General features: G+C 41.4%; 1 protein-coding gene across 6 annotated transcripts in view; it reads left to right on the forward strand.

Moving 5' to 3' along the window:
* The first annotated feature begins 482 nt into the window (after positions 1–482).
* The window catches only part of syngap1b (synaptic Ras GTPase activating protein 1b), a 129701-nt gene continuing 104419 nt past the window's right edge, over positions 483–25764 (forward strand). For all 6 annotated transcript variants that reach the window (XM_051076016.1, XM_051076017.1, XM_051076020.1 and 3 more), the window contains exon 1: positions 483–826. In XM_051076016.1, coding sequence (XP_050931973.1) covers positions 805–826 — 22 coding nt within the window. In that variant the 5' untranslated portion in view covers positions 483–804. The remainder of the gene's footprint in view (positions 827–25764) is intronic.

Raw genomic sequence — 25764 nt, forward strand, 5'->3', positions numbered from 1 at the left:
TTGATTAATCAACTGGTCATTTCAGCTGTAGAGTGTTAGTTGGTGTCTGGGGAAAATGTATTGTGGTGGTCATTGGGGCCCCCAACAGCAAATTTGTGCCCCTGTGGAAGTTAATCCGGCCTTGGCATCACTCACTACACACACACACACACACACACACACACACACACACACAGAGAGAGAGAGAGAGTACTGTAGCCTGAAGCAGTACAGTGAATTTACGCTCACTGCAACATTATTAAAATATCTTTTTTTCCGAGCACAAAATGTAAAATGCACAGGCTAAAGATAGGATATAGGTATTGGGAAATGTGCGCACCCACACACACACAGACGCACACACGGAAACACGCACACGCGCGCGTGCCCAGTCCTCCACCCCCTTCTCTCTCTCTCTCTCTCTCTCTCTCTCTCTCTCTCTCTCTCTCTCTCTCTCTCTCACTCACACACACTCACTCACTCACTCGTGTTTCACCCTCACACCTCAACAGCAGCGTGCAAATAAACACACACACACATACACACACGCACACACACTCACAACACACACATACACACATTTCTGCATCCTGTATTTTTTTATGCACCGGGAACCGGGCGCTTTATAAGCGGTCGTGGATTATGATGCCAGTTTTTATAACAGCGGAATATTGGCCTCTCCTTCGGCTCCAACTGTGAACAGCAGTAAAATCGCGTGTTTTTTTAATTTTTATTTTTCAGATTTATTTCTAATTTGGTTCCCTGATACTTCTGAGCGCCGAGAGACCGCCGAGACGCAAAGCCTACGTTCAATGCCGTTGGAACATGTCCTATGTTCCCTTTCAAGGTAAGACACGGCAGATATTTTATATTTTTTCTCATCCACTGCATCTTTCTTTTCTGTCCTCCTCCCCCGTTCCTCACCATCCTCTCTCTCTCTCTCGCTCTCTCTCTCTCCTTCTCTCTCCCTATCTCTCTCTGTCCCTCTCTTCTCCCTCTGTCTCTCTGGCACTATCATATTCAATAGGCATATCTAAACGCACCATAGCCGACAGGTGCATAGACATAGCCCTAGAGTGCCTTCTAGATAGATGCCCACACATGCACACACACACGCACGCACTAACATACTCGGCTCCAGCGCAGCGTGCGTCCGTATGGACCTGTGCATGCGGCAATTATAGTATTGTAATAAGGTATGCATGTGTACTGGTGTCACGGTCTACTCAACGCAAGTGCATTCCTCCGTTTGAGAGCGGCCACACAGCGGCGATGGAGAAAATGCCATAATATTCCTGAAATATTCCTTTAATAATCCTGTGGTGTCACAGCATACATGTGGTACTCATAAGGAGTTTATAGCGACAAGATGATACTTGTCTACTGTTAATACGCTATGGAGTTTATACTGTCCTTATCATACTTAATGGTTTATTGTGTTCTTTGGTGTAATGCTCCTATAATATCCTTTCAGGCACTCTCGGTGGTGTATAAGGAGTTTAGAGGGTCCTTTTATTACTTAATTATGGTTTTTATCTCCTATGCTAGTCATGAAATATTCCTCTAGGGACTTGTAGTTTTTCTGTACTGTAGTATCTTATGGAATGTGTTTAGGATTTTATCTTCAATGGACTGTATCCTGCTTCCTGTGTGTGAAAACTTTGGCCCCACTAAAAAAAAAAAAGAAAATATGCAGATGACCAAAAATGAGAGGCTACTTCATTTCTTGCTGGTCTTTTTATCGCCCCATACTGGAGTGTGAGTGGGTGAAAGGCGCTTCAGTGTACGGTAAAGGCAGATTCCCCTCAGTATCATTGCACTGCAACTGTGACTAATGCTATATGTGAGCAGGCGTGCTGCAGTGAGCTGCCTCACATCCATCCAGTCGAAACGTTCAATTTGCAGCGTGTGTGTGTGTGTGTGTGTGTGAGTGATTGGGGGGGGAGGCAAGCAAACTCCTCAAATGTGATGGCCAGAGTCAGACTGGAGTGAGATGGAACGCCAAAGTTCGGAGGAACTGTGAAGGATTTAGGGTGTCGTGGTTTGTGTGAGTACCTGTTACCAAGGAGGGGTAAGGACGCCAAAAAACTGTAGGGATTGGGGAGGAAGTGGAAGTGTGTGAGCAGATGTGAGTGTGTGTGACAGAGAGAGAGAAGAAGCGAGTGGTGTGTAGTCAGTGTGTGGGTTCAGGAGAGAGTGGAGGTGTGTTGCACGTGACTTCAGGTGAGAGCGGGTGATGGTGGTATGTGTGTGGATGCAAGCACACACTCACACACTAACCCCCCCAACCACATGTAGAACAATGTGTGTGTCTCCAAAATGGAGACGAATCTTGACCTGAAAAAACTGGACTTCACTATGACCCTGGAGTCAACATCTGAGCCGCACATGAAAAGAGACACCAAATTTAACTGTGACGGCCCGCTCGGCTCCTTTTTACTCTGCTTTTTATTCCCTCAGAGCAGAGCAGATAATGGCCAAAATACCCTCTTGTGCAAGTGCAGCTATAGAAGTTGGTTGCATAATGTTGGTGAGATGCTCTGCCACTGTGTGTGTGAGTGAGTGAGTGTGCGTGTGTGCAAGCCCACTCTGGTAGTCATTGCCAGGAAATTGTGAGCACAGTGCTGCACCTTCAAAACCTGCCAGCGATGGCACTGAGTACTCTCTCTCTCTGATCGCACAGTGGTGTTTCATTTTAGACATTGTTTTTGGAGCTGAGCAGTGTTTAGTCTTATACAATTTGGTACAACTGCTGAGGGTTTAACCGTAAGATGGATTATGAAGCGTATCAATGTGGAAATACACCAGTCGACAGTGAGGTTAATAATTGCACCATTAATGTTTGATGACACCTGTAAACCTGTCTATTTTCAAGCATTGTGTACCACACTGTATATTATTTATCTGGTAAAATCCAAAAGTCCTCATATGTCCCCTTAAGAACATGTTTAGTGATAGAAAAATAACTGGCAGCTATTTTGTTAATCAATCAATCATTTTGCATAATTTTTTAGAAAATATGTCAAAATTCTCTCATTTCAGTTTCTCAAATGTGAATATTTTGTGGTTTTTGTAGTTTTCTATGGCTATAAACTCAGTATGTTGTGGTTATATTGATATATATATATATATAAATTGGTAAAACTATTAGAAATTTACCAACTAATGTTTTTTTTTTATCAGTGATTAAATCACACCCCTTGGAAATCATGGAAATATTTTAGCAAGTCGAAACATTCCCTGCTTTTCCCTGTTTTCTATCACTGTTAACTGACTGAACTGTCTTCTAGGGGTTTTGGATTGTGTTTGGGCAAAATGAGCGATTTTGAATGAAGACTACATGTTGAGATTTTGGGAAACTGTTGTGCATTTCTCGCTGTTCTCTGATATTTTATAGACCAAGCAGTTAATCGGAAAAAATAATCAATAGTGAAAATAATCTTTGCGTCAGTATGTTTTTTGGCCAACCAGCTCAGTACACTCAGATACTCCATCTATCTCCCCTGTCTACCTATACATTAGAAGCTCCATGGTTACTCAAAGTGATTATGTAACACTGTGTGATATTTATTGCTGCACAGTGACTCAACATCTAGAGATAAAATATGTGATAAGACGGCTGATATTAGTGTGACATTGATTTGTGATGAGATATAGATCCATGTAACAGGAGAAAGGAGGGAGGGGGGCAAAAAAAAAAAACCTTGACGATCTTGCAGATGTATTTGAGCCCACATTGACGAGTGTGTTAAGCTAATGTACCAGGCAAGCCATTTGCAGTCATGCCAAGTACCGGCTCACATGAACAGGCAGTTAGTGGGAGGCAGGCAGCAGCAGCAGAGATGGGCCTTCCTATCTTGGCTAAATCTTTTTCCTCCCTCATTCGCTCCCTTAAACTCACACCTCCTTTCAGTCTATCTCTTTCTCCTTCTTTTTCTTTCTCTCTCTCCTCCACCGTGGTCGACCCCCCTCATGCTGAACCACCCACCCACACACACAAACACATACATGTACTACACACACGCACACATGCTCCTCTACCCCCACACTGTCTCTTCGCTCTCTCCCTCTTTTCCCTTCTCCACAATGGCTGTATCCATGAGTGCAGATGGACACTATATGGAAGCGAGCAGCCAGCTGCTGAGCTAACCCTGGCCTTGTCGATTTTACAGTAGTTTGATACAGCAGCTCCTGTCAAGAATGGCCATAGTTAAAGAGACAGCACACCACCACCAATGCACTGCAGCACTCCTCTTTTCCCTCCTTCTCTTTCCCTCTCTTTCTCCCATGTGACATAAGGGACTGTCTTACACCCCTCCACTACTCAGGCTGTGCCAAGAACCATCATCTGTTAGGCTATTACTGTACTGCATGCGCGAAATTCATCTAGCCCTGTGCACTAGATGATCTGTCAAAAGAGAGAGCCCATTCATTCTCCAGTGGGGCGCTGAGTGTATTGGAGATGCGTTTGCGGCGGCTTTTTCAAGTGTTGTGTCGAATTAGCTGCGGAGTCGACCAGCGATGAGCATGCGGGAGAAGTGATTTGCTTTTAATCACGCGTGTAGGGCTGAATTCTCCAGCCGGAGAGCTTCTCTGCTGGTGTTGACAGATCTTTATGATCTGATGTTTCGCGAATCAAAGGACCCCCTGTCCAAGTTCAGGGACGTTTTAAATTTGCTGGCCGAATCCCCTCTAGATGTGGGAAGTCAGCACTTCTAAATGTCAAATCAGACTGTGCCTTCAAGCTTTTTCAAGTCTCCCCAAAGCTCTTCCAGTGAAAGACATGCAATGATGTCAAGATATTTGAAGAAATAGAACTCGTGTTATTGTTCTGGCCTGCAGATAGGAAGTCAATCAGAGTTCAGCAGGCTTTAATTTGACTGTATAATATTTTACACATTCATCAGTGTGTGCAAGGGCCCAGTGAATAATCACACAGGGTGGTGCATAGCAGCTGCTTTCCAAGCTTGTTCAAACACATATAATCTGGCATTTCAAGGTCTTTGATACCCTGGAGGTCAATCAATAGCTGACTTCGGCAACATAAAATATGTCTGTACTACAGGGACTGTGACCCATGATTCTGATCTGGAGATCTGGACATGATTTGAATTTGTAGTCTGGTCCTCAAAAATATAGTTTGAGGTAGACCTCAGGCTATAACAATATTAGAAAATATAATGTAATTTGCTCATGGAAGGCTCCATATGGTTTATTTTTGGCAAAGAATAGATGAATCCTCAGTCCAGTTGTGTCTTCACCGTCTTTTTATTCAGTATCAACAGACTGAGTTCAGTCTTCAGCTGATCTGTTGTCCAATGCTAAACTAGCTTCAGTTAAAGAATGTCTGTGCCCTTATCCTCTAAGAGCTTCTAAGAGATCCTCTTGAGTGCTTTAGTGATATTGGGGGAATCTACATGGGGGCTGCTGGAACTGAGTCGCTGGAACTCGGGAGGAGTGGCTTTTTAGATTCAGCTACACTTTGGGTGGGTGGGTAATTCAATTCTGCTGCAAAGCCTGAGTGGAATGACTCAATGGGTTTGTGCAGAGAGAGAGAGAGAGAGAGAGCGTGAGAGATAGAGAGAGAAAATGCCTTGGCTTTTGATTGATCTTGTCAGGATTCACTCACAGCAAAAAGGTCAGGATGAGCTGCCTCCTCTCCCTCCTGAGCCAATCAGAGGGCTGCCAATCCGGGATAATGATCTCCCTCTGGATATGGTTGGCTCATAAGGTTTGCAGGCATGATGTCACCCAATCCCATGGATGCCCTGTGATTCAGAACTGTGAGGTTTAAGCCAAATACCCTAGGCAGTGTGAGAAGTTACTGTACATATGTCAGTAGTATGACTCATTGGGTGACCAGTGGATATGGACTATTTTTTAAAGATGAATTCATGGCATGAAGGCATTTTGTGTAGTGAGTGTTGAGGTTTGCATTACATTATACCTGCAGATGCCTAGTTAGATTATGTAATTATAAGATATTGAATATCTTTGGATGTTTTTTTATACAGATGTATTTCCCACCTTTGCCATTTAAGAAAATGAGACACCTACTGCTCATATGAAAGTAAAAGTTTCAAACTGAGATTACGTCATTAAGTGAAGTTTCTGTCATTAACATAACATTTTAATGAAAAATAATATGGAACCCATATTTTTTATATATATATATATATTATTATATCCTATGTTAAATAATATTATGCATAATTAAAATCTGTACAGTACACTAGGGGGACTTTATCATTTCCTTTGACATGCACACTCAAAGTAGAACATTTCAAGTACCTTTTAATATTCTCCCTGAAGCAGCTTGAGGGCCAGAAAAATAAGGGGCCACTACCACAGGCTGTAAAATAATGGCCTCTGAAATTAATAGGAAAAAACATCTCTGTGCATTGAAGCCTGAAGCTGGATTAAACATCAGTGTCAGGCTATCAGTCTCTGAGTGAGGAATACAGTGCTCTGCTCAGTCTGGTATTCAGCATGCTACACCACACTGAACAAGACTATACTGCACTGTTGAGTTGTTTAATCAGGCACCTGTAGAGCCGTTCATTTCAGGCATTTTTCTATTTTTACCTCTTTTTGTTTGTGTGCGTATGCGTGTATATATTTGCTTGTATTAGTTTTGTGTTTGTGTGTTTTTTCTGTGCATGTCTGGTTGTATGTTTGATGCTGGGATGCTGCAGTCTGCCTCAGTTCAGTGGAGAGAGGCAGTCATATCAGGTCACAAAAATTATTGTACCAGCTCAGCTGAACCAAACATCCATTCAGCTCTGGAATAAGTATGAATCACATGACCTTCACTAAACAATGTTCATGATACAGTACATTTAATGCTTCAAATGAGGTATATTTTATTTTTATAGAATTGGCCGTAGTTGTGCAAGTAAGAAAGTTATCAGCTCTCCTCAACACTGTCACTAACAGCATGTTACATCACCTCTGTCTCCTTAAACATTTCAATTTTTCACTACAAATACACAGATTTGATGAGCCCTTAACTAAAATTACAGCATTTTTTTGTGCAGTGAAGAGGCAATTTTGGGCACAGTGCCATGGCAACGTGTAAAAAATCTGGAATGACTGGTAAAATATCAATGAATATTGTATTTTTACTCGGTAATAATTAGAATGAAAGCATTTCCATGACAAAGCTGTTGAGAATAACCTGAAAATAAAAGGTTTGCCATTTTCAGGAAATGTCACAGTTTTGTGTGCAGGCATGTCCTGTAGAGCTCCAGCAGGAACTTTATTTTTGTGAGATGGGCCTTTTTTGCTCACAAGTTGAAATTTATACTTAGGGTGCTAAATGTAAGTATTTACTATCTCTACACAGCTACATTAGCATTAACAGCTGTTTACATACCAGGCAGAAACATCGCAAGAAAGCAGCGGAAAGCAACGCTAATGTTAACTCTTGTTTTACTTCAATTTCTGTCACTTCTTTTCTTTGCCACCAAATGTGGTTTCTGGCTGGGAGTAGGTGGCCGTGGCTGTGATTTTTGAATTGTCGCTTGCCAAGAGCTGCAGCCATCGTTGTGTTTACTGTTCCAATGCCTGACTAACATGATTGACAAGGGATTTGAGTATGTTCTTTATGCTGCTCTGCTTCTTCATCCTCTCATGTTGCACTGAGAGCAGACTGGACACTCACTATCACCTTTTGAGGTACAAAGTGGTATGACATGATGGGACAGGCCAGGGCTAGCTGGTTAGCATGCTAACTTCAGTAGCTATTTCTGTAACAGTGTATAGGCACCTTTGACATAATGTCCTAAGTGTTATTTCCTCATGTTTTGTTGATAGGTTTAATTAGTCTTTGAATGTTTGAAACTAAAATATGTACATATAGCACACAAGGAGTACACAGAGTATTTATCACTAAAATCTGACACAGTTGGTCAACTAATCAATTAGTTTACTCGACTGACAGGAAACTATTCTTCAGCTACTTTGAAAATCATGTAATTAAATCATTTCAGGCAGAACTTTTGCTCAATGCTGAACATTTGCTGCTTCTACCTCCTTAAATATGAGGATTTGCAGCCTTTCTCAGTTTTATATCACTGTAAATAATGAACATCTTTGGGTTTTGGCCTGACAGAACCAGACAGTTCTCAGTTGGGATCTGGGAAAGTGTGATGAGCATCAGAATTTTTCTGAAAGAAACAGTTAATCAAGAAAATAATTAGTGATTAAACTAAAACTAAAATTGCTTGTGTGAAGTTACTATGTGTAGTGGCAGGTTCATTCCTAAGCCAACATATATTGAATTGGTCATTGTAAAGTCTTACTCATGTTCAGAGCTGTATTCTGCTGCACTTGATGTCATGAAGGTAACCTCACAGGTTTGGTAGCTTAGTGGTTTACACCATCGCCTCACAGCAAGAAGACCCAGGTTTGATCCTTGGCTCTTCCTGTGCGCAGTTTGCACGTTTGTGTGGGTTTTCTCTGGTTCCCTCCCACATTGCAAAGATGTGCAAGTCAGGCAGAGTGGAGACTCTAAATTGCCCGTAGGTATGAATGTGAGCGTGAGTGGATGTCTGCCTATCTGTGTTCAACCTGTGATGGACTGGCGACCTGCCCAGTGTCCTGCCATCCACCCAGTGCATGCTGGGATAGGCTGTAGCCCCAGGTGTGCCAGAAAAGGATTAGGTGGGCAGAGCAATTGAATGAATAAATGATAAACCTGAAGCATCTTGCTTTGCATTAGAATATCAAATAGAGTAGATGGAAAAAAGTAGAATATTTTAGATGTTAACAGTGTGTGAGTTTTTGTGATTCTCTTTTCACTTTCACTTTTCAGACATTTAAGGGTTCAAATCATTTTAGAACCAATGCAATAACTTGATTAACAGGAAATTAACTATTTTTATAATCCCCAGAAAAATGCCAAATATTCCCTTTCAAACATGAGGATTTGCTCCTTGTCTTTGTCCTGTGTGACATTAAACTAAGTTTCGAGTTAAGAGTATCAATCACAGAAGATGATAAAGTACAGTTCAACATTGTGGCAGACAGTACATGGTCAACTGGCTGCTTCTTCATTATCAGCGGTGGCTTTATGGATGCCAGCTGCCTCAGCATCAGGCTCGATTCCATTTTAATGTGCATAACTCATTAAAATAAGTGAAAAGTGTTGGGGTGGGGCCCCTTGATGGGAAGCAGGCAGTTTGATATTAATTTAAAAAGTCACCATTATATGCTCTGTGACTCTGTTTTCATGGTGGCTTTTGGTTGTTTGTAACTTGTGCAGCAACTTTTGGCGTATTTATTTCCAAATGTCTTGTATGGTTATTATGCTGCCCACATCAGTCCTGAAAGAATCACATCTCCAGTAGCTATGATATCTACTGTGGAAAATCAAGTAGCATCATGATTTTTCAATTTTGGCATCAACTGCATCAACATCCCCAACCATTACATGCTTACATCAGAAGGAAGTAACTATAGTGTGTCCAACAGGGACTTTGCTTTTCCTTTGTCCATCATTAGGCACCATACCTGCTTTATTTATTTTACAATTAATACTTTTGTGAGTGTAGATATCATCTTTTTCAGGTGCTGGATATTTGACTTAGGAATCAAACTCTTCTTATGCTGTACTATGAGCAGACCTCACATTTCAAAGTACTGTATTACCATTTGAAAGGTTTTACAACCAGATATGTTTCTTTAATAGATAATGTGGGTTGTGCCTTGATTTCAGATGTAGATTAGAGCAATTTGTTGTTATATTCACTATATTGCATGCATGCCTCTGTGTGTGTGTGTGTGTGTGTGTGTGTGCGTTTGTGTCTCTCTGTGTGTATTCATGTCATTGTGTGTAATATGTGTGTAGTAGAGTTTTACCTCCACTCAAAGGACCTCATAAAGGTTAGCAGGCTCACTCAATAGCTGATGGTAAATTTAGCCTCCTTTTCACACAGTCCCACACACGATTTGAGTATTTTTCTACTGTATCAGACCACATCCAGGCATGTTACTGCACTGAAGAGATGTGCCATTATTTGAAGGTATTAATTATCAGAATGAGGAGTAGTTTTAATGACTGTTTTTTGCAAAAGAATTCCAATTTTATATGTAAGGAAGAAATGTTAATTTTTAATATTGGACGTCGTGTGTGTATATGCTTCATCCAGTCAGAGCAGTGATTGATTGGATTTAATGTAATAGAACAAGAGCATAAGACTCTGTTGTTTTTGATTAACAGCACTGTCAAACAGGTAGGAATGGATGGTGATGAGAAGGGCTTGCAGGATGCCAAAACCACACTTTTAATTTTGTGCTCTCACTTCACTCTCACGTTTAAATTTGGAAATTGCAAGGACTGTGCAAGAGCATCTAATATTTACTAGTGTCATTTAAGAACATAAGGAAACCAATGCTCCTATCCAAAGAGCACTGCATGACAGAAGCCATTTTGGGCAATCTTATATTTTTATGTCATTCAGAAGAGGATTGTTAACCCAGTGTTCCTATTGTTAAACTGTTCAGGGGTGTTAAGATTGCTGTCTTTAAAGACAGAAGAAGTCCTCTCACCTCCTGCTCCTCTTTTGCAAGAGGTCTGAAGTTACATCAAATGATCTCCTCTGGTAAATTTTCCTTGCAGTATTTGCACACACGGTTTTGTGCAAACCACATCACTGACATTTTCTAACTGCTCTCAGCTCTGGCACACGCTGCCATTATTTCTGGGTGAAAGGTTGCTTCGCAGATGCTACAATCCAAGTGGTTTGCCACCACGCCATGACCCCCAGGTCCTGAAGCCTGTCTTTATGTAACACATGCAATTGGACGGAAAATGAACATGTAACACAAGTGCCGTATGCTGAGTTGTTTTCTCTCATGGGTTATAATATGTTTGTACTCAGAAGGGTAGAAGAAAACTGTAAGTGGCAAGTACTGGACTGACAATTTGCATACTGCTGGTGTAAAAGGAGGATATTAGAATTCAGGTATAAATAAGTCATAGATGTTGTAGCGTGTCAAACGGTGGTGGTTTCTGTTCAGTCAGCATTTTCTACCAGGGTTAACACTGCTACAGCCTCATGTGAGGTTTTGTTAATTACCCCTTTTCTTCAAGGTCTGAGAGAGGTCTAATCCACATGACTAGAATTAAAATATGTTAAATTTTGAATGTGGCTGCCCAGGAGGAATTTTAAAAATAACTGCAGGATAAACTGTGGATCTTACCACAGACACCATAAACAGAGGAAAACAAAGGTTTGGTCCACATTGATCTTGGACAGCAAGTATTCCTGGGATGTCAGTTTGTGTCCAGCTCTCGTTCGCCTGTCTGCTCTCATCAGTAGTGTCTGCAGGCCACTGTCACTTTAGCTCGTAGAATCTATCACTGAGGACAAACATCTGATATGATAACAGGACTCTATTATTGGACTGGTTTAATTGAGGAAGGGGTTTCTGATCTTTCAAGTGATGTCATCACCTCACCCGGCAGATAAACTCACGGAGGGAGAAGAGACATGGAGTTGATGTACTGTAGGGAAACAGGAAGAGCTGACTTGCATAAAATAAATGCCAAGCTGTCCCCCCAAAGACAGAGCATGCACTTCATACAAATGCAGCAATCTTTCAGCATATGCTCAGTCTTGGACTGTACCTCTGTTGTAATGCAAAAGAAAGAAGGAAAAGACAAAACAATGTGAGCCAATGAATACATTTTATGGAGTTTCTGACTCAGGGGTTTGGCTCGATCGTTTATGTCTCACAACTGAACTATTTATTTTTTTTAAACCTGTATTTATCCAGGGTAGGTTTGCTGAGCATGACCCGCCTCTCCCTATTAAGCCCCTCATTCTTATAGTTACACATTCAGGCACTATGGAGATGCAACTGCAGTTTTCCTCAGGTGATAACTGAGCAGCCCTGCTGGAGTTTAGCTGCCTTGCCCAGTTGATAATTGTTGAGAGACAGGAGAGCATCTGTCATTTCCGGTACCCAACAAGATGTCTTCTAGCAGGCTCACAGATTTAAATCGGCAAAAGTCTGAGTCACAAGCGCACTTCTCAGACCCTCCAGGGAGGGAAGAGTGTTACACGTTCACTTAACTTGCCATGAATTCGGAGTGAAGATGTGAGGTAATGGCATGTGGCAGGAATGGCTGCTGCGCACTGGAAGCCCGCTGCTTATATCTTGCTTGTAAGGAAGGCGGATGTGCTTCCATTGGAGGTATATGTCTGTTCATATTAGTGGCTGAGCAGAGCGGTTGGAGAGGCCTGAGGTGAGCACTCGGGGAGCTGACAGTGACATCATTTAACGGCGTCTGACATCATCAGTAACAGTAATGGGAGTGAGTGAATGAGTACACAGTGACGCGTCTTTGTGTCCACATAAACAAACTTGTACAGGCTGGACAGCTGATGTCTTACACACACTGGCTAGAACAGTTATGCACGCACATGCTCTTAAGGACATACAGCACATCTCCGAATGAACTTATTTACACTTTTAAGCAGCCAAAATCAATATTTTTTTAAATAAAGAAACAAAAAACAATGTGAAAATACGACATTTTGAAAGGAGCTGCTCATAATCTGCAGCTCCCCTCAGCTTTATGAGGCTTCAGAGCAAATTTCAGCTCAGTGTGTAGCTGTCCAAACCACTACTTTACTGTTCGGTTCACTCTCCCCGCTCTCATAGTGTTGTTTTCTGCTGCAGCAGATAAAAAAAGCTCTAAAAATCCACTGTACGCTCCCTGCTCAGCACCAGACAATAAAAAGACACAGTTAGCAACAAGCTGGTGAATATTGTGGAGCATTTAGCAGCTAATGAGCCAGATGCTCCCCTCAGGAGTTGGTGGAGGCCAAAAACAGAGCTGAAACAGAGTGAATATTGGATCTACTTGCCTGCTGGTTGTTCTGTTTGCTAAGACGTTCACCATATCAACTTAAAAGCTGATTATATGTCAGTGTTCCCAACTTGTTTCTGCTGCTCAACAAGGTGCCACATAAGTCATACTGCAGGTTGAATCACTTTTAATTTAGGTACAGCAACATCTGGACTAAAATGATCAGATGAGAAATTTGATCATATATATTTAATAATATTTTATGTGATTTATTGATTGTCATTTTACGAAGCCATCCAAAACATGTAGATAGATGAAAGCAGTTTAGATATTATCATACTGTTTTTGCAAAATTTGTTTGTCCAAATAGATGGTAAGGATAATTACTTGTTTTACGGTTTTGTTTTACAATGTACAAAGAGTTTTGTGTTACACATAACAGCGGAGCAGAGGTCACTGAACATCATACATTTGCTGTATTGGGATACAAAGGGCTAATAATCTTTCTAATATGATGATATTTATTCCAACCATTCTTTGTGCCCAGTGCTCCTTACTCTGAGAGGGGATTTTTTTGTTTCCTACTGTAACCTGACAGTAACTGGACAAATATATATACACACACACACACACACACACACACACACACAGAAAGACGTGCAAAGAATCTCTTTAATCCTTGGGGCACACACAAACAGACTACTGAAAGGAACAACCGGAAATAAGTACTTTGAGAGTGTGATGAAACAAACACGGGGCTCTTTTTGCAGTGAATATTTCCTCAGATGATACAAATCACCCTCACACTATTTCACTAATTAAAAATAAAAAGTTGTGAATTACTGTACTTATGTAAAGGTGGCTGCAGAGGACCTTCTCTCTTCAGCTTCAGCATTTCTTACGAGCTCAACGTTGTGTTCCGGCAGCTGAACTACTGCTCTTTACCCATTCATGTGACTGTGGACACCTGAGCGTTTGCAAATGTCAGAGTATCTCGTGGTTGTGTGCCTGTGAATGTGTTCTCATGTGTGTTTTCTCCCCTGGTTGTGTGGGAGTGTAAAAAATAGGAACACCTGCTCTTCCTGTACAGTAGACGTACCAGATGAATCATGTGATCCCTTATTAATTTCATCTGCTACAACAAATCTATCTCAACCGTGACAGAGCGTGGATGTGGATGAAGGCGAGGAGACAGGATAAGGAGGTTGAGGCTCGGAATCGGGAAGGTGTTCCTAATATTTCGCATTCTTGGTGTATGTAGTGGCCTTGTGTGTGTGTGTGTGTGTGTACGTGTGTGTGTGTGGGGGGGGGGGTTCACGCACCATGTACTTGCTGAAAAGTGAGCTGTGAAGAATGAGGGAAGGTGTTATTCCTGCTGGCAGATGTGTGCAAGAAAACATATTTTTGTCTCATACACCAATGGGTCTCTGTCGTTAATGGAGTTTGCAAGTGTGTGCGCTGATGAACTTTTATGGGAAGTGACAGTACAGTGATGCTACACCATGTAGTCATGAATATCTAAGAACTGTGGAGTGGAAACTGTCTAAACAGCTGGGTTAATATCTCAGGGAAGTGGCTGAAGTGGCTGCCTTCCTATGATGCCTTCCTGCCCCTTCCTACAAGCTTTGGTGCACCGCAATGGGGACTTAACATCAACACCAGGAACTCCACAAGGCTGCTAGATGGATTAGTCAAACTAGATGGTTCCTCCATGAATGTCTTAACAATTCTGAGATCTATTTATATATATATATATATATATGAAGATATTTTGACCTTTGCTGGTTCCATTTGGATCCTGGATCCCTTGATTAATTTTCTTTTGGTTGTTATTTTGATAGCTGATTGTTGTTGAAGTAATTTTTCCAGCAACATTGCCAAATGTTTCATAGTTTCAGTATCTCAATTGTGAGGATTGTGGTGTTTTTTCTTCATATTATTATTCTTTTCTTTTCCAAATGCCACACAAAGGCAACTGGACGTTCTTGAAGACATTTCATCTTTCATATGAAAAGGTTTCTTCAGGTTTTTAGGTGATAGAATAGATTACATTCTTGCCCACTGAGGCACAATATGCTACAAGAACCCCAAACTCCAGCAAGTAAAATATGAAAGGAATTATGCCTGCCTAAATTGATATCATTATCATTTTCACAGAATAAAGCTGGTCAGATTTATTTAAAAAAATAAATTACAACGCCCGGCAAGCTCTCAGCGCAGCCAGCCAGTCCACCCATAATAATAAGTCCGGACACACTTTATTCAGAATGCTCCCAATAGGTAAATTTAATCAAGTCCATTGATGTTTCAGCTCATGGAATCAAAATGATAGTGAAATGAATGTAATCTACAGTATCTGTCTAAGAAGAGCATGCTGAACACAGTGTGCAGCTCTTATCTGAAGCATCCTGCCAGTGAAGAAATACTGGCTGCTCATTCAGCTGAGAGATGGGCCAGGTGGAACGAACCATGTCGGTCCTGTGGTCTTCAGCTCACCAGGCCAAACAAATGATACTGTAGATATGGGTTTCTGAAAGATGATACTCATATTTTTAGACTGAGGCTGCAGATAAGTGATCGTTTTTTCTACCAATATTCGCTTTTTTGCCCCCCAAAAATCGTAACCTTTCAAGGCCAGATTTGTCTTTCATTCAATCCTTGGCTCACAACCTGTGTTGGGTTAAAGTCTGATTTACTAAGACAGCAGCTAATTATGCAATCAGACTCAGACTGACTTCTAGGCAGACTGTTAGAGTGAAGGAGAGCTTTAAAGGTGCAGTTCAGACGTCTGCAGGCTCAGAATAGAATCAAAATGTAGTTATTTTAATGAAAATACAAATGACTAGTTGACAAATGACAAGACATATTGAAGTACTCACATCTGGGACTTGAGACACAGCAGCTGTATGTAGTCCTGGGGCTCCAAGTGAAACAACTGACTCTGTCAACTCCACAACTTCCTGTCTGCACTTTGTTTGGTTTTCTGCAGCTGTTGCAAAGGCATTTATTACTGCCCCCTTTTGTTTATTTCTTATAAGCTGTTATTTTTTGTTTTTTAACTAATTCGATGCAGCTCCTCTGAACACTTTTTGTGTGCTCACAGTTTGTGTGCTGACATCGAGATTTATATAGTATACAGGTTGAAACTGACAATCTAGGCCGGTTCACCTGTTTGATAAAGAACTTTTTTTCTTTTTTTTTTGGCAGCAGAATATGTTTGAAATTAGATACAAAAGATTTAGTAAATCTGGGCCCCAGTGTTTCTTGCAAAATGATATTCTAAAGGCTAAAACAGCACTTAGACTTGGGGTTGTAATACTCCACTGAACCCAGACTAATGAAATTCTTTTTTTTGTACGTTGGCACTACCTCAAGGCAGAGTGACCCACCTTAGCTTTTCAGATGTAGAACAAATTTTACTTACATACAGTACTACTGTGCAGAGTTAAATTGATTAAGAGGAAATTTACAAGACAAATAGGCCAATTAAATCAGTAAATAAAATAACATCATAGTGATGGCTATCATTACCTGTTGGTTTATCTGCAAACAAATCTATTGGTCTGACCTCAGAGGACACACAATTTTATGAGTTGTCAGACAGCTTTGACTCAAGACAAATGGCAAGTGGATGATGCAAGCATTTTTCTCGAGACATGACACTTGGCTAATGGAACTTTTTCTTCCTCTACTACTTCTCCAGAGTTCTACTACAGTTACTGAGGTCTTCATCATAAAGGTTTCTGAACACCTCCCTGTACTTCATCTTGTACCCTTGAGTTTCTTTGTCTGCCCATCAGCTGTTTGTCAGACGGTGCTGAGGCAACATGAGTTAAGGTGTGTTATGAGTGAGAAGTTTCAGCGACAACCCTTTGGGTAATAAGACAATGACACAGTTCCTAGTCTATCTCTGGATTGAGGACAGATGACTATAATTGCTCTTTATCTCTTAGGGACAGCTTGGCTCGACCCGCTTTCAATCAGCATGGTGACACCAAAGAGAGAAACAAAAACACACAGGGGTCAGGGCACGAGGAGCATGACTTGCAAGTGATGTTACACTAACACAGTTGTGGTTCAGCTCAGTCCAGCTTTGTGTCCTGCTTCAAAAAATGTGCACTACTAGAAAATATAGTATCGGACATGTATCACAGAGATTTATCAGGCAGTGTATACAGTAAGGAATACAACAGGTGTGGGGAAGTGTACTCATAACCTATGAGCACACAGTGACAGTACATGCACAAACACCCAAAAAGAGAATGATATTTGCATGCTTGTAAGGTCAGCAGTCCTGCTTCCTGGCTTCTTTTGATATATTAATAGATAGTATGGGCAATTATGATTCTTCAGTTTGGAAGTTCAGTCATAGAACAGGTAAGAGGACCTCAATAAAATTATTGGGGTCTGTTTTTATGAATGACACAAAGTGATGAAAAGGAAGGCACACATAGAAAGGCAAGTTTTGTTGATTTTTAAGGCCAGAGGCGTGTGTTGCATCTGTGCAGAGGGATTAGAATAAAAACAGTATAACTGGGGGATTAAAATGCATATGTTCTCACTAGCTGTGTAGTTGCAGACATAAGTACGCAAACACACAGGTGCACAAACATTGCTAAAAATCCTTAACTCCCGCTGCAGGTATTTTTCTTGGGAAATGGGAGCACATTTTGGCAAGAACTCCTGTGTAATACCAGGATCTTAACTCCCGGCATTCAACTGGAAAAATTACATGTCTAGATTGCACTTTACGTGTAACAACTATCCCGGGCATCATTATATTAGTTTCTTCCTCTTCTTCATCTTCCTTTCACACTTAAATTGTCCTCCAGTGCAGGACTGTTGCAGAGAAATGGTGATGAACATGCATGGTTGTGTGTTCCTGTGGTGTTACTGCTACAACTACTTTAAATGAGCCATCAGACAGTTGCAGCCTTTTTGTGCTGCCACTGAACATAAAACGGGTGCAAAAGAACTTAGGGTCTTACAGAGCAACCTGGGGAGTTTCCTGTGTAGCCTGTCAAACTGTTTAGAGCAAAATGCAGGAGAGATTGAATGTCAGAGACAGATAAAACATGGTGGACTAGGGGGTTGGGGGGGCATGAGAGTGCGGGAGTGTGAAGCAGAAATCACAGGGTGTCAGATGGAGCAGGTGTATTAGGGACAGACTGGGTTTCAGTGCAACCAGCGTCTGTGAATTGCAACACGCCAAACTGTACCAAAATGTCTTTATGGAAAAAGTTTTTTCCTACTGTTGAAACATAATTTCAACAGATTTCAAAGTTTTTTCCTGTGGAAGTTAAAGATAAAAAGTGAATGATGGCTTGATTACGACATAAACTTGGCATGAGCAACCCACAATGTGTTGTTCAGTGTAGGCGTACAACAGCACAAAAGCAGCCTGGACACTCTAAAGTCTTTCACATACCTGCTCACCATGACCTCACAGGAATATCTGATGCTTCTCCCATGAATGAGGTGCTTATTTTATTTATTTTTATCTTTATTATTTTTTATGACCATTAGGTCTTATATTATTGTATTACATATCATGTATTTTTTCTTCTCGAGTCTGTCATTGGCAGAGACAAATAGATTCCTAAAAAGAATAATTTTTTTCTCATATTTATCGACAGGCAGGAAATACAAGATGTGCTTCAGCCTACATACCCGATGGAAATACACACAAGTCACATTTTATATCTGTGACATTTTAAAAAGTTTGCAAGAAAAGATTTAAGTGACATTTTGATAGAGGTGTTGCTAAAATGAACAAGTTAGAGTTAAAAGACATTAGGTAAGTGAAGGAGAGATGCGAACAGAGAACGAGGGAGAGAGTGCAAGTGAAAGAGAGAGGCAAAGAGAGTTGTGGGAGTGAGTGTAAGCGAGTGGGAGACTGAGAGCGAGAGAGCAGTGGAGATGGAGATTGTGAGAGAAGGCTACTGTACAGCTAAAACAGGCAAATCCAACTTTGCTATTGGCCAAAGCCTGAATGGCCTCAAGCTGTTCCTGTCATTCATCTGTATTTACTTGCAAGTTGACTGTGAGTCCGTCCCATTCACAATCTTGGGGGAGATCCTGACCACGTTGAAGTGTAGAGGAGAAACAGCCTCTTTTAAATTGACTTTTACATTGATTTTATCAATAAGATCAAATATTTGGATGTCTTGTTTTCTTTATTTAAGCGTGTGGCATACCCTTGTCACATGGAATACGGTCAAGATTTTCCTCAAAGGTTTTGAACAAGTTGAAATAACTTATGCAAGTTAATGCAAATGAATGGCACGGACATCTTGAGGCCATTTGCGCTACTACTGGCCACAGTTTTCATGCCACACAAGTGATGAAAATGGAAGAACACCAAAGTACCAAACACAAAACTTGAACAGATGGAGTCATTTGTATTTATTGTGCATTGTATGGTTATTATTAGAAATCTTTTAATCCCTACATGTGTGCCTACATGTGTTTGAGTAAATTAATGCCAATTTGAGTTGAATATTTCAGCAAGAATTTAAATTTGGCAGTGAGATCAAAATGTGTGTTTAGAGAAAGAAGGTAAAGGCCACAAATAAGAAAAGGAGAGTCAGGTAGATACATTTGAATTTAGATTTGGAGAGGCAGAGAAAACATCACAGAGATCTAGAAATAAAAATAGACTAACTGAGTGTGAGAGAAGATGGAGGAGTGAGAGGGAATGGGAGAGAGGTGAATGGTAAAAATGTGATTCTAGGACAGATAATTAAGTTTTTTTAAATCCCAGATAGAGGAATATTGAGGATGAAAAGGTGGAAGAGTGACAGTGTTGAATACAAACGGGGGGGGTAAAGGGATAAAAGATTTACAGGAGGGTAGACACGACAAGGCTGCATCCAGGAAAAGAGATGCCAGAGAGAGGGAGCCAGAGAGCGAAGGGTTGGGGGGCGCTGAGAAACAGATGGGCAGGAGAAGGAGGCAAGAGATGGATGGGGGAAAGGCGAGAGAGGTTGGGGGAGAGGAGGTTGAGAAGAGGCTGGCAGGAGTTAGTGCAGAAAGTTGAACTTCATTGGGATTCATGGCGGGATGATGGCCACATCGATCCCTCCCTCCCCTTTTAGATATATTGCATTTTGGTTTTTATCTCCGAGGTCAGCTCATGCATGGAGCTGACATCGACAGTATATCTGTTCAACCACGGTTTCCCTTCATTGTAAAAGGACAGGTTCGCTTTTTTTTGGCTCATGTACGTTGAAAGAGTTATTGACTGCTGTTATATTTCCTCCTGCAGCTCCACTTAATAAGATTCAGGACAAGACATAATCCCCTTCAAATGTTAAATACAACAATGCATTATAAGGTTCAGCCAAAGCTAAAATGAGGGTTCAACAGTCTGGATTAGCCAAATCAAGTGGATATTCTCCAAAGTTATCGTCTTTTTTAGTATGAAATTCCTTTTTTGTTTCTCCCTGGAGAGTATTTCCTTGCTTAGTAGTGGTGGAGGGATACATCCTTGTAGTTGCATGGAGATTTGGTGCTATGTTATGGAAATTTTCTGACTTGGTAATAAACTCACGACAACACTGGTGTTATTGATTACACCGGACATTTTTCAAGAAAAAGACTTATGTCGGCTCGGTATGTGTGTGTGTGTGTGTGTAGATTAGACATGCTACCTCCAGATGCTGTCACGTTCATCAGACAAAGTTTGCAGATTGCCTCAACGTTATCTCTTTCCCTTTTGGCACTGGGTTTTTAATCAATAATATTGCCAAAAAAGTGCTTTTGCTGTTCACTTTGGCACCAAATCCTCTGCTTGTCTTGTTGGTCAACTTTCCTCTCTCAGGGGATAAGACTCCACTTCTCTGTGACTTTGCTCTGCTGCTGCACAGAGCAGACACTTTCAGTTTATGATTGTAACAACTACTAAATATTGATAACTACTATTTTACAAAATAGAGGTTTTTCATGTGGTGAAAGTAAACGCTACTGCTGATACGTGAAAAATGAACCAAATGGGTTTTATAATAATGAAAAAAGATGGTGGGCAAGTTACGCAATCAGTGTGCACATGAACACCATTTAACACCAGTAACACCTACTGCCACAGCAACCCAAACCAACCAGTCATTTTCTGCAATGTTTAACCTTAACCCTAATTTATGCTAACATCAACTGGTTATTTCTGCAGTGCCTAACCATAACCAAACCCAAGCCCCAACCCCAAAGGGAAGAACTAATTGTCAGGCAACAAACTTTAACACAAGACCAGGACATAGCACTGGTAATAAATCTACACATGGCTACCAGGACAAAGATTAACTCTTAATTTGGATGCAGTTGATTTGATTGATGCAGATTTGATCCCACGTTTCTAGAGGCGTCATTACCCCAACTTTTGTAACTTTCAGACACCGCCAGTGCGAGAATCACACCCACTTGGCCAGGTGCGCGGAGGTGAGGAAGAATGCTGGAATTTAACTCGTTTCATTCTTTTTACTGTTACTTCCATCGCTTTTTGTGCAAACAACCAAGTGCCACACTGTGAAGTCCTTTGAGGATACACTCTCTGAAAGTGTGCACAGTTGTACCCGTTTCATCTCGCCCTCTGTGACAGCAGGCTTTTTGCCCCCAGCTTTGAGGGGTTAAGTGGTCAGACGACATGATGTACGAACTCATTTGTTTCCGGCATATCCCTGTCTTTACAGTGTAGTTGTGCAAGGAAGATATAATTTCGCAGCCAATATGGAGAGGAGGAGTGATTACAATGACCAATAACTCTCTCAACTTACATATGGCATGTGAGTACTGTATTAAGACAGACTCCAAGATACGGCTACTGTGAGTGTAAAAATACAGATTAAGTCTTGCAAAGCGATACACTGATGGTAAATTTGGTACCTTTTGATGTGTTTGACAATGTTGCAGAGCTTGGATTACTGCATACATACTCAGTGCCAACTTACGCTCACGGTGTGTGTGTATATATAGTTAGAGATGGAAAGAGAAAAGGAGAGGGGGAGGGATGGAGAGACAGAAACGGAGAGTAAGAGAGTGAGAGGGAGGTACAAGTCAGTATTTCATGGATGGCTGTGTTGCTATGGGAACAAGATGTGGGCTCCCTATTCCCAAAAAAGTGTCCTCCTTCCTTCCTCCCTTCCTTCCTTCTTTCCCTCTCTCTGTCTCTCATCACTTCATTTCTCTCTCTTCTTCTTCACGGCATCCACAGCATCTACACCTCTCTCTCCTCTTCCCTTTCCCCCCGATCACATCCCACCACATGCCTCCTCTCTCTCTCTACCTTCTCTCTCTCTCTCTCTCTCTCTCTCTCTCTCAATCTCTCAGCCTCTCCTCTGTCATCCATCCTTTCCCCGCCCACTCATTCACCTCTCTCTCTGTCCATTCTCTCCTTCTCTTCTTCTTCACTCTTCCCCATTTTTTCCTCTCTGTCCCTCTCTCTCCTCTGTCTCTCTTCTCTCCATCCCTCTTCTTCCCTGTCTCTCTGATCCCTCTGTCTCTTTAACACTCACTTATATTCTATTCTTTTCTCGGTTGTCATGGCAATAGGCTGGGGGCGTGAGGGAGCGAGCGCGAGCAAGCGAGCGGGAGTGGGTGTTTCGGAAGTGACATCTCTTGGGCAGTAACCTTGTTTCCTGTGTGGTGAAGTTGGGGGCGGATTCAAGGCGCTAGCAGCGCAGCAACAGTGACGCCGTGTGGACGCTTTGGGTGAGCAATGGGGAACCCGGGACGCGCCGCGCGAGGGCTGGGTGAATGATCTGATAGGTGAGAATACTCTCTCTCCATCTCTCCCACTACCCCCCACCCCGTCTCACACACACACACATCTACATACAATATACACACATACTTTTTTTACCCCCTTCCTCCCGTTTTGCCGTCTGACATCTCTCCTTCATGGCTGAAGTGGATTCTTTGCAGTAGGTGAAATTAAAAAGGGATTAAAGCTTTTGCCTGGGTTCACACAGCAGGTTGACTGTTTGGGAAAAACATATTTAATTTGCACTCAGTCTGACACCTTGCGAACACACTTACTTACGGGCACACACACACATATATATACGTACACAAACACGTTGCCTTACATTACCATGCGTTGTACCGTAAATCTACAGTAATTCTACCTTGTGTGCTTAAGAGTACAGTGATTAGGAAAGAGATTTTAGAAGCCTGATGTTTCAGCTCTGTAATAGCCCCTAAAGCAAGGGTATGGGACTCAGAGAAGTGGTGGTATGGAGAGGAGGGAGCCGCATTTTTCAGGGAAGGAGGAAAAGAAGCAGGAAATGCACTGTAACTCCAATGTGCAGAATGTTAAAGTTGTAATCTGCGTAATCTGTTGATCAGTTGATGGTTTCAGCCACTTGGGGGCAGACGAACTGTGCAATGAGCTGAAAAACATTCACCTCAGATAAATAGTTTCACCTTATCATGTTTCTGTACACATACAGCCGACACGGAGTGACATTAGCATTCATTTGGAGTTGTGTCTCCAGCCACCCGAGGAATGTGTAAGTCCAATGTTCACTCTCCTTTTTGCTCTGTTTTGGTCTCAAAGTACTCCTGAGAAAAATACACTATGTTCACCAGCTAGTTACTAACTTTGTCCGTCTGACATTTGGTGCTGGGCAGGCAGTTTTTTTTTTTTCTTCCTGAAAACAGCTGCCTGCTGCTGCTGGAAACAAGATTAATGAGAGGGAACTTGCAGACTGTAAAACCAAAACAATGAGGCTAAAAAGTAGAGATGCAATGATCCAAATTTAGATCGGTATCAGGTCCTGTGCTGACCTTTTTAAATGGATCGGCTGTGACATCTTTACGAATGTCATCATAAAATTCAGCATTTCGTCTCTCGCTCACATTCATGGTTTGCCATCAGCTCGATTTTTAGTGCCACAGCAACCCTGTCCTCATGTGACCTTATACAGAAATGATGATGAGTGAGTTTTAGGCACTGAAATATACAGGTTCTATATTTAGAAAAAAGACAGCACAGGTATGGGCAGATACCCAGAGCTGAGGTATTAGAACTGGGATCAGGAGAGGAAAAGTTGGATGGGTGCATCCCCACTAATAACCTAGCAAAGCTGCAGAGTCAGGTGATAATTCTGTACTGGATTGTCCTTTTGGGTATTAAATGGCCAGGGTAAGAGGTGGATTTAACCTGTATACTTTGGGACACCTATAAGTTAACAGCCTCTCTGTGGTTCAAAGTTGACAAATTCTTACTTAAAGATAAGAAGTGTGTGGCAGGGAAAGTTTAGATCACGCAACACAGCTTCATAAATGTACATCAGAAGGCTAATTCAAATCAAAGACAAATTCAGAAAAGTCACATGAGGTGACACTTAATCTAAACCTTACCAAAAATGTCAGTTTCATATTAGGTGCATTTTAAACCAACACAGTGTAACTTCTGTTGAGCAGCAGCACCCTCTGAAGCTACAAGTGGTAATTAATTCTGTTGGGCATTAAGCCCGAGTTGTTAAAAGGTTTTCGTGAACAAAAACAAAGCCGTCAGTCGCTTGACCACAACAGTGTATTTTCTTCATTATTAGAAGTGCTGTCCCTGGAACAAACACACCAAACTCCATTTAGAATTTGTGATATTTTAAAAGTTTCCACACTAGATATCAGAGATGAATGGTGGTTTTAATGCCCTCTAAGTCTTTTTAAATGATCTATATTTCGGCATTATTCTTGAATTTGCTGTTTTTGATTCTGGCGGTTTAAGCTGCTGACGATCTCTCAGTTACGAACCTCTTTGGAGAGATTGTACTTGATCAACCCAAGTCACATATTCCAAGAACAGGCCTTTGGGGCGCGGGTGGGGTTGAAAGAGGCACCATTATCCTGTTACAAGTCAGCGTACCATCAAAATGATTCTGAAACTGTTATCTTAAGATAAAATGGTTGCATAATGTTACTTTATAACGTTGCATTGCCACAACAGTACACACACAGGACTGTATAATAGTGTCAGTGGACAGACTGCCTATCTAAATGCATTGTTGCTCCTAGTCATAAGTTTGTTCTCGCAGCATGATTGAAAAAGATGTGAAGATGTATCTACCCTCAGGCTTGGATAAAATGAAAAATCGCAGTGTCATTATGTCCCTGCTTTGGATCATCCCGCTCTAATGTCAAGTTAAAGCAGGGGAAGCAATGTTTTTCTGTTTGGGACATCAACAATTTGTACATTTGTGCTTTACCAGATGCATTTGTCTTTTAGTAATTTCGCTCAAGTTCATTGTGGATTCTGGTTTGCTGTTGTGTCATAACACAGGCAGGCTAAACTGTAGAAACTGGTGTGTAAGCATCAAAGTAATCGGTCAAAGTCCACATACACTCAGTATAATGACAAAAAACACAAACTAGCCTTTATAATGTGATCATTAAAATGACATTAAGTAATCTGCTGTAACTGCAACAACACAGGTACAACTTATCTCCTGCTCAAGTCTGACACTGCCTCCAACTCTACCAGTACCCCTGAGTGATGGTAGCCTGTAATTGGCACAAATAAAGTCACATTTTCACAACAGAGGTACCTAATTAAAGTGGAGATCCATCAGAAATGCTGAGGTAGTGTCATGATGCATAATGTTGTAACAACACTGTTGCTGTCATTTTCTTAGCTGAAAAAAATCGGTTGATTGCTTCATCTTAGAGACGCCGGGGGGGTGGGGGGTGGGGGGCAGTTGTGGTGGGGGAGGTGGTGTGATTGTGAGTGCTTCAAATTGCACGGGCTAGATATTGAATTTTGAAAGCCAGAGGTCTCACCACCCTGTGAGGTAATCATTGAGTAATTGGTATTGATCAACGAACCTATCAACCCCCCACAGATATATTTAGGTAATTTTGTGCTATGGAGCAGAAAAATTATACTGATTACCTTTTAATGAAGCAAAGCCGGATTTCTGACGGTAGATTATTGTTATTATTTATCGTGCTGCATGCTCATGCCAATCCAC

This window comes from Lates calcarifer, linkage group LG15 (genome assembly GCF_001640805.2).
Source record: "Lates calcarifer isolate ASB-BC8 linkage group LG15, TLL_Latcal_v3, whole genome shotgun sequence".
Classification (NCBI taxonomy): domain Eukaryota; kingdom Metazoa; phylum Chordata; class Actinopteri; family Centropomidae; genus Lates; species Lates calcarifer.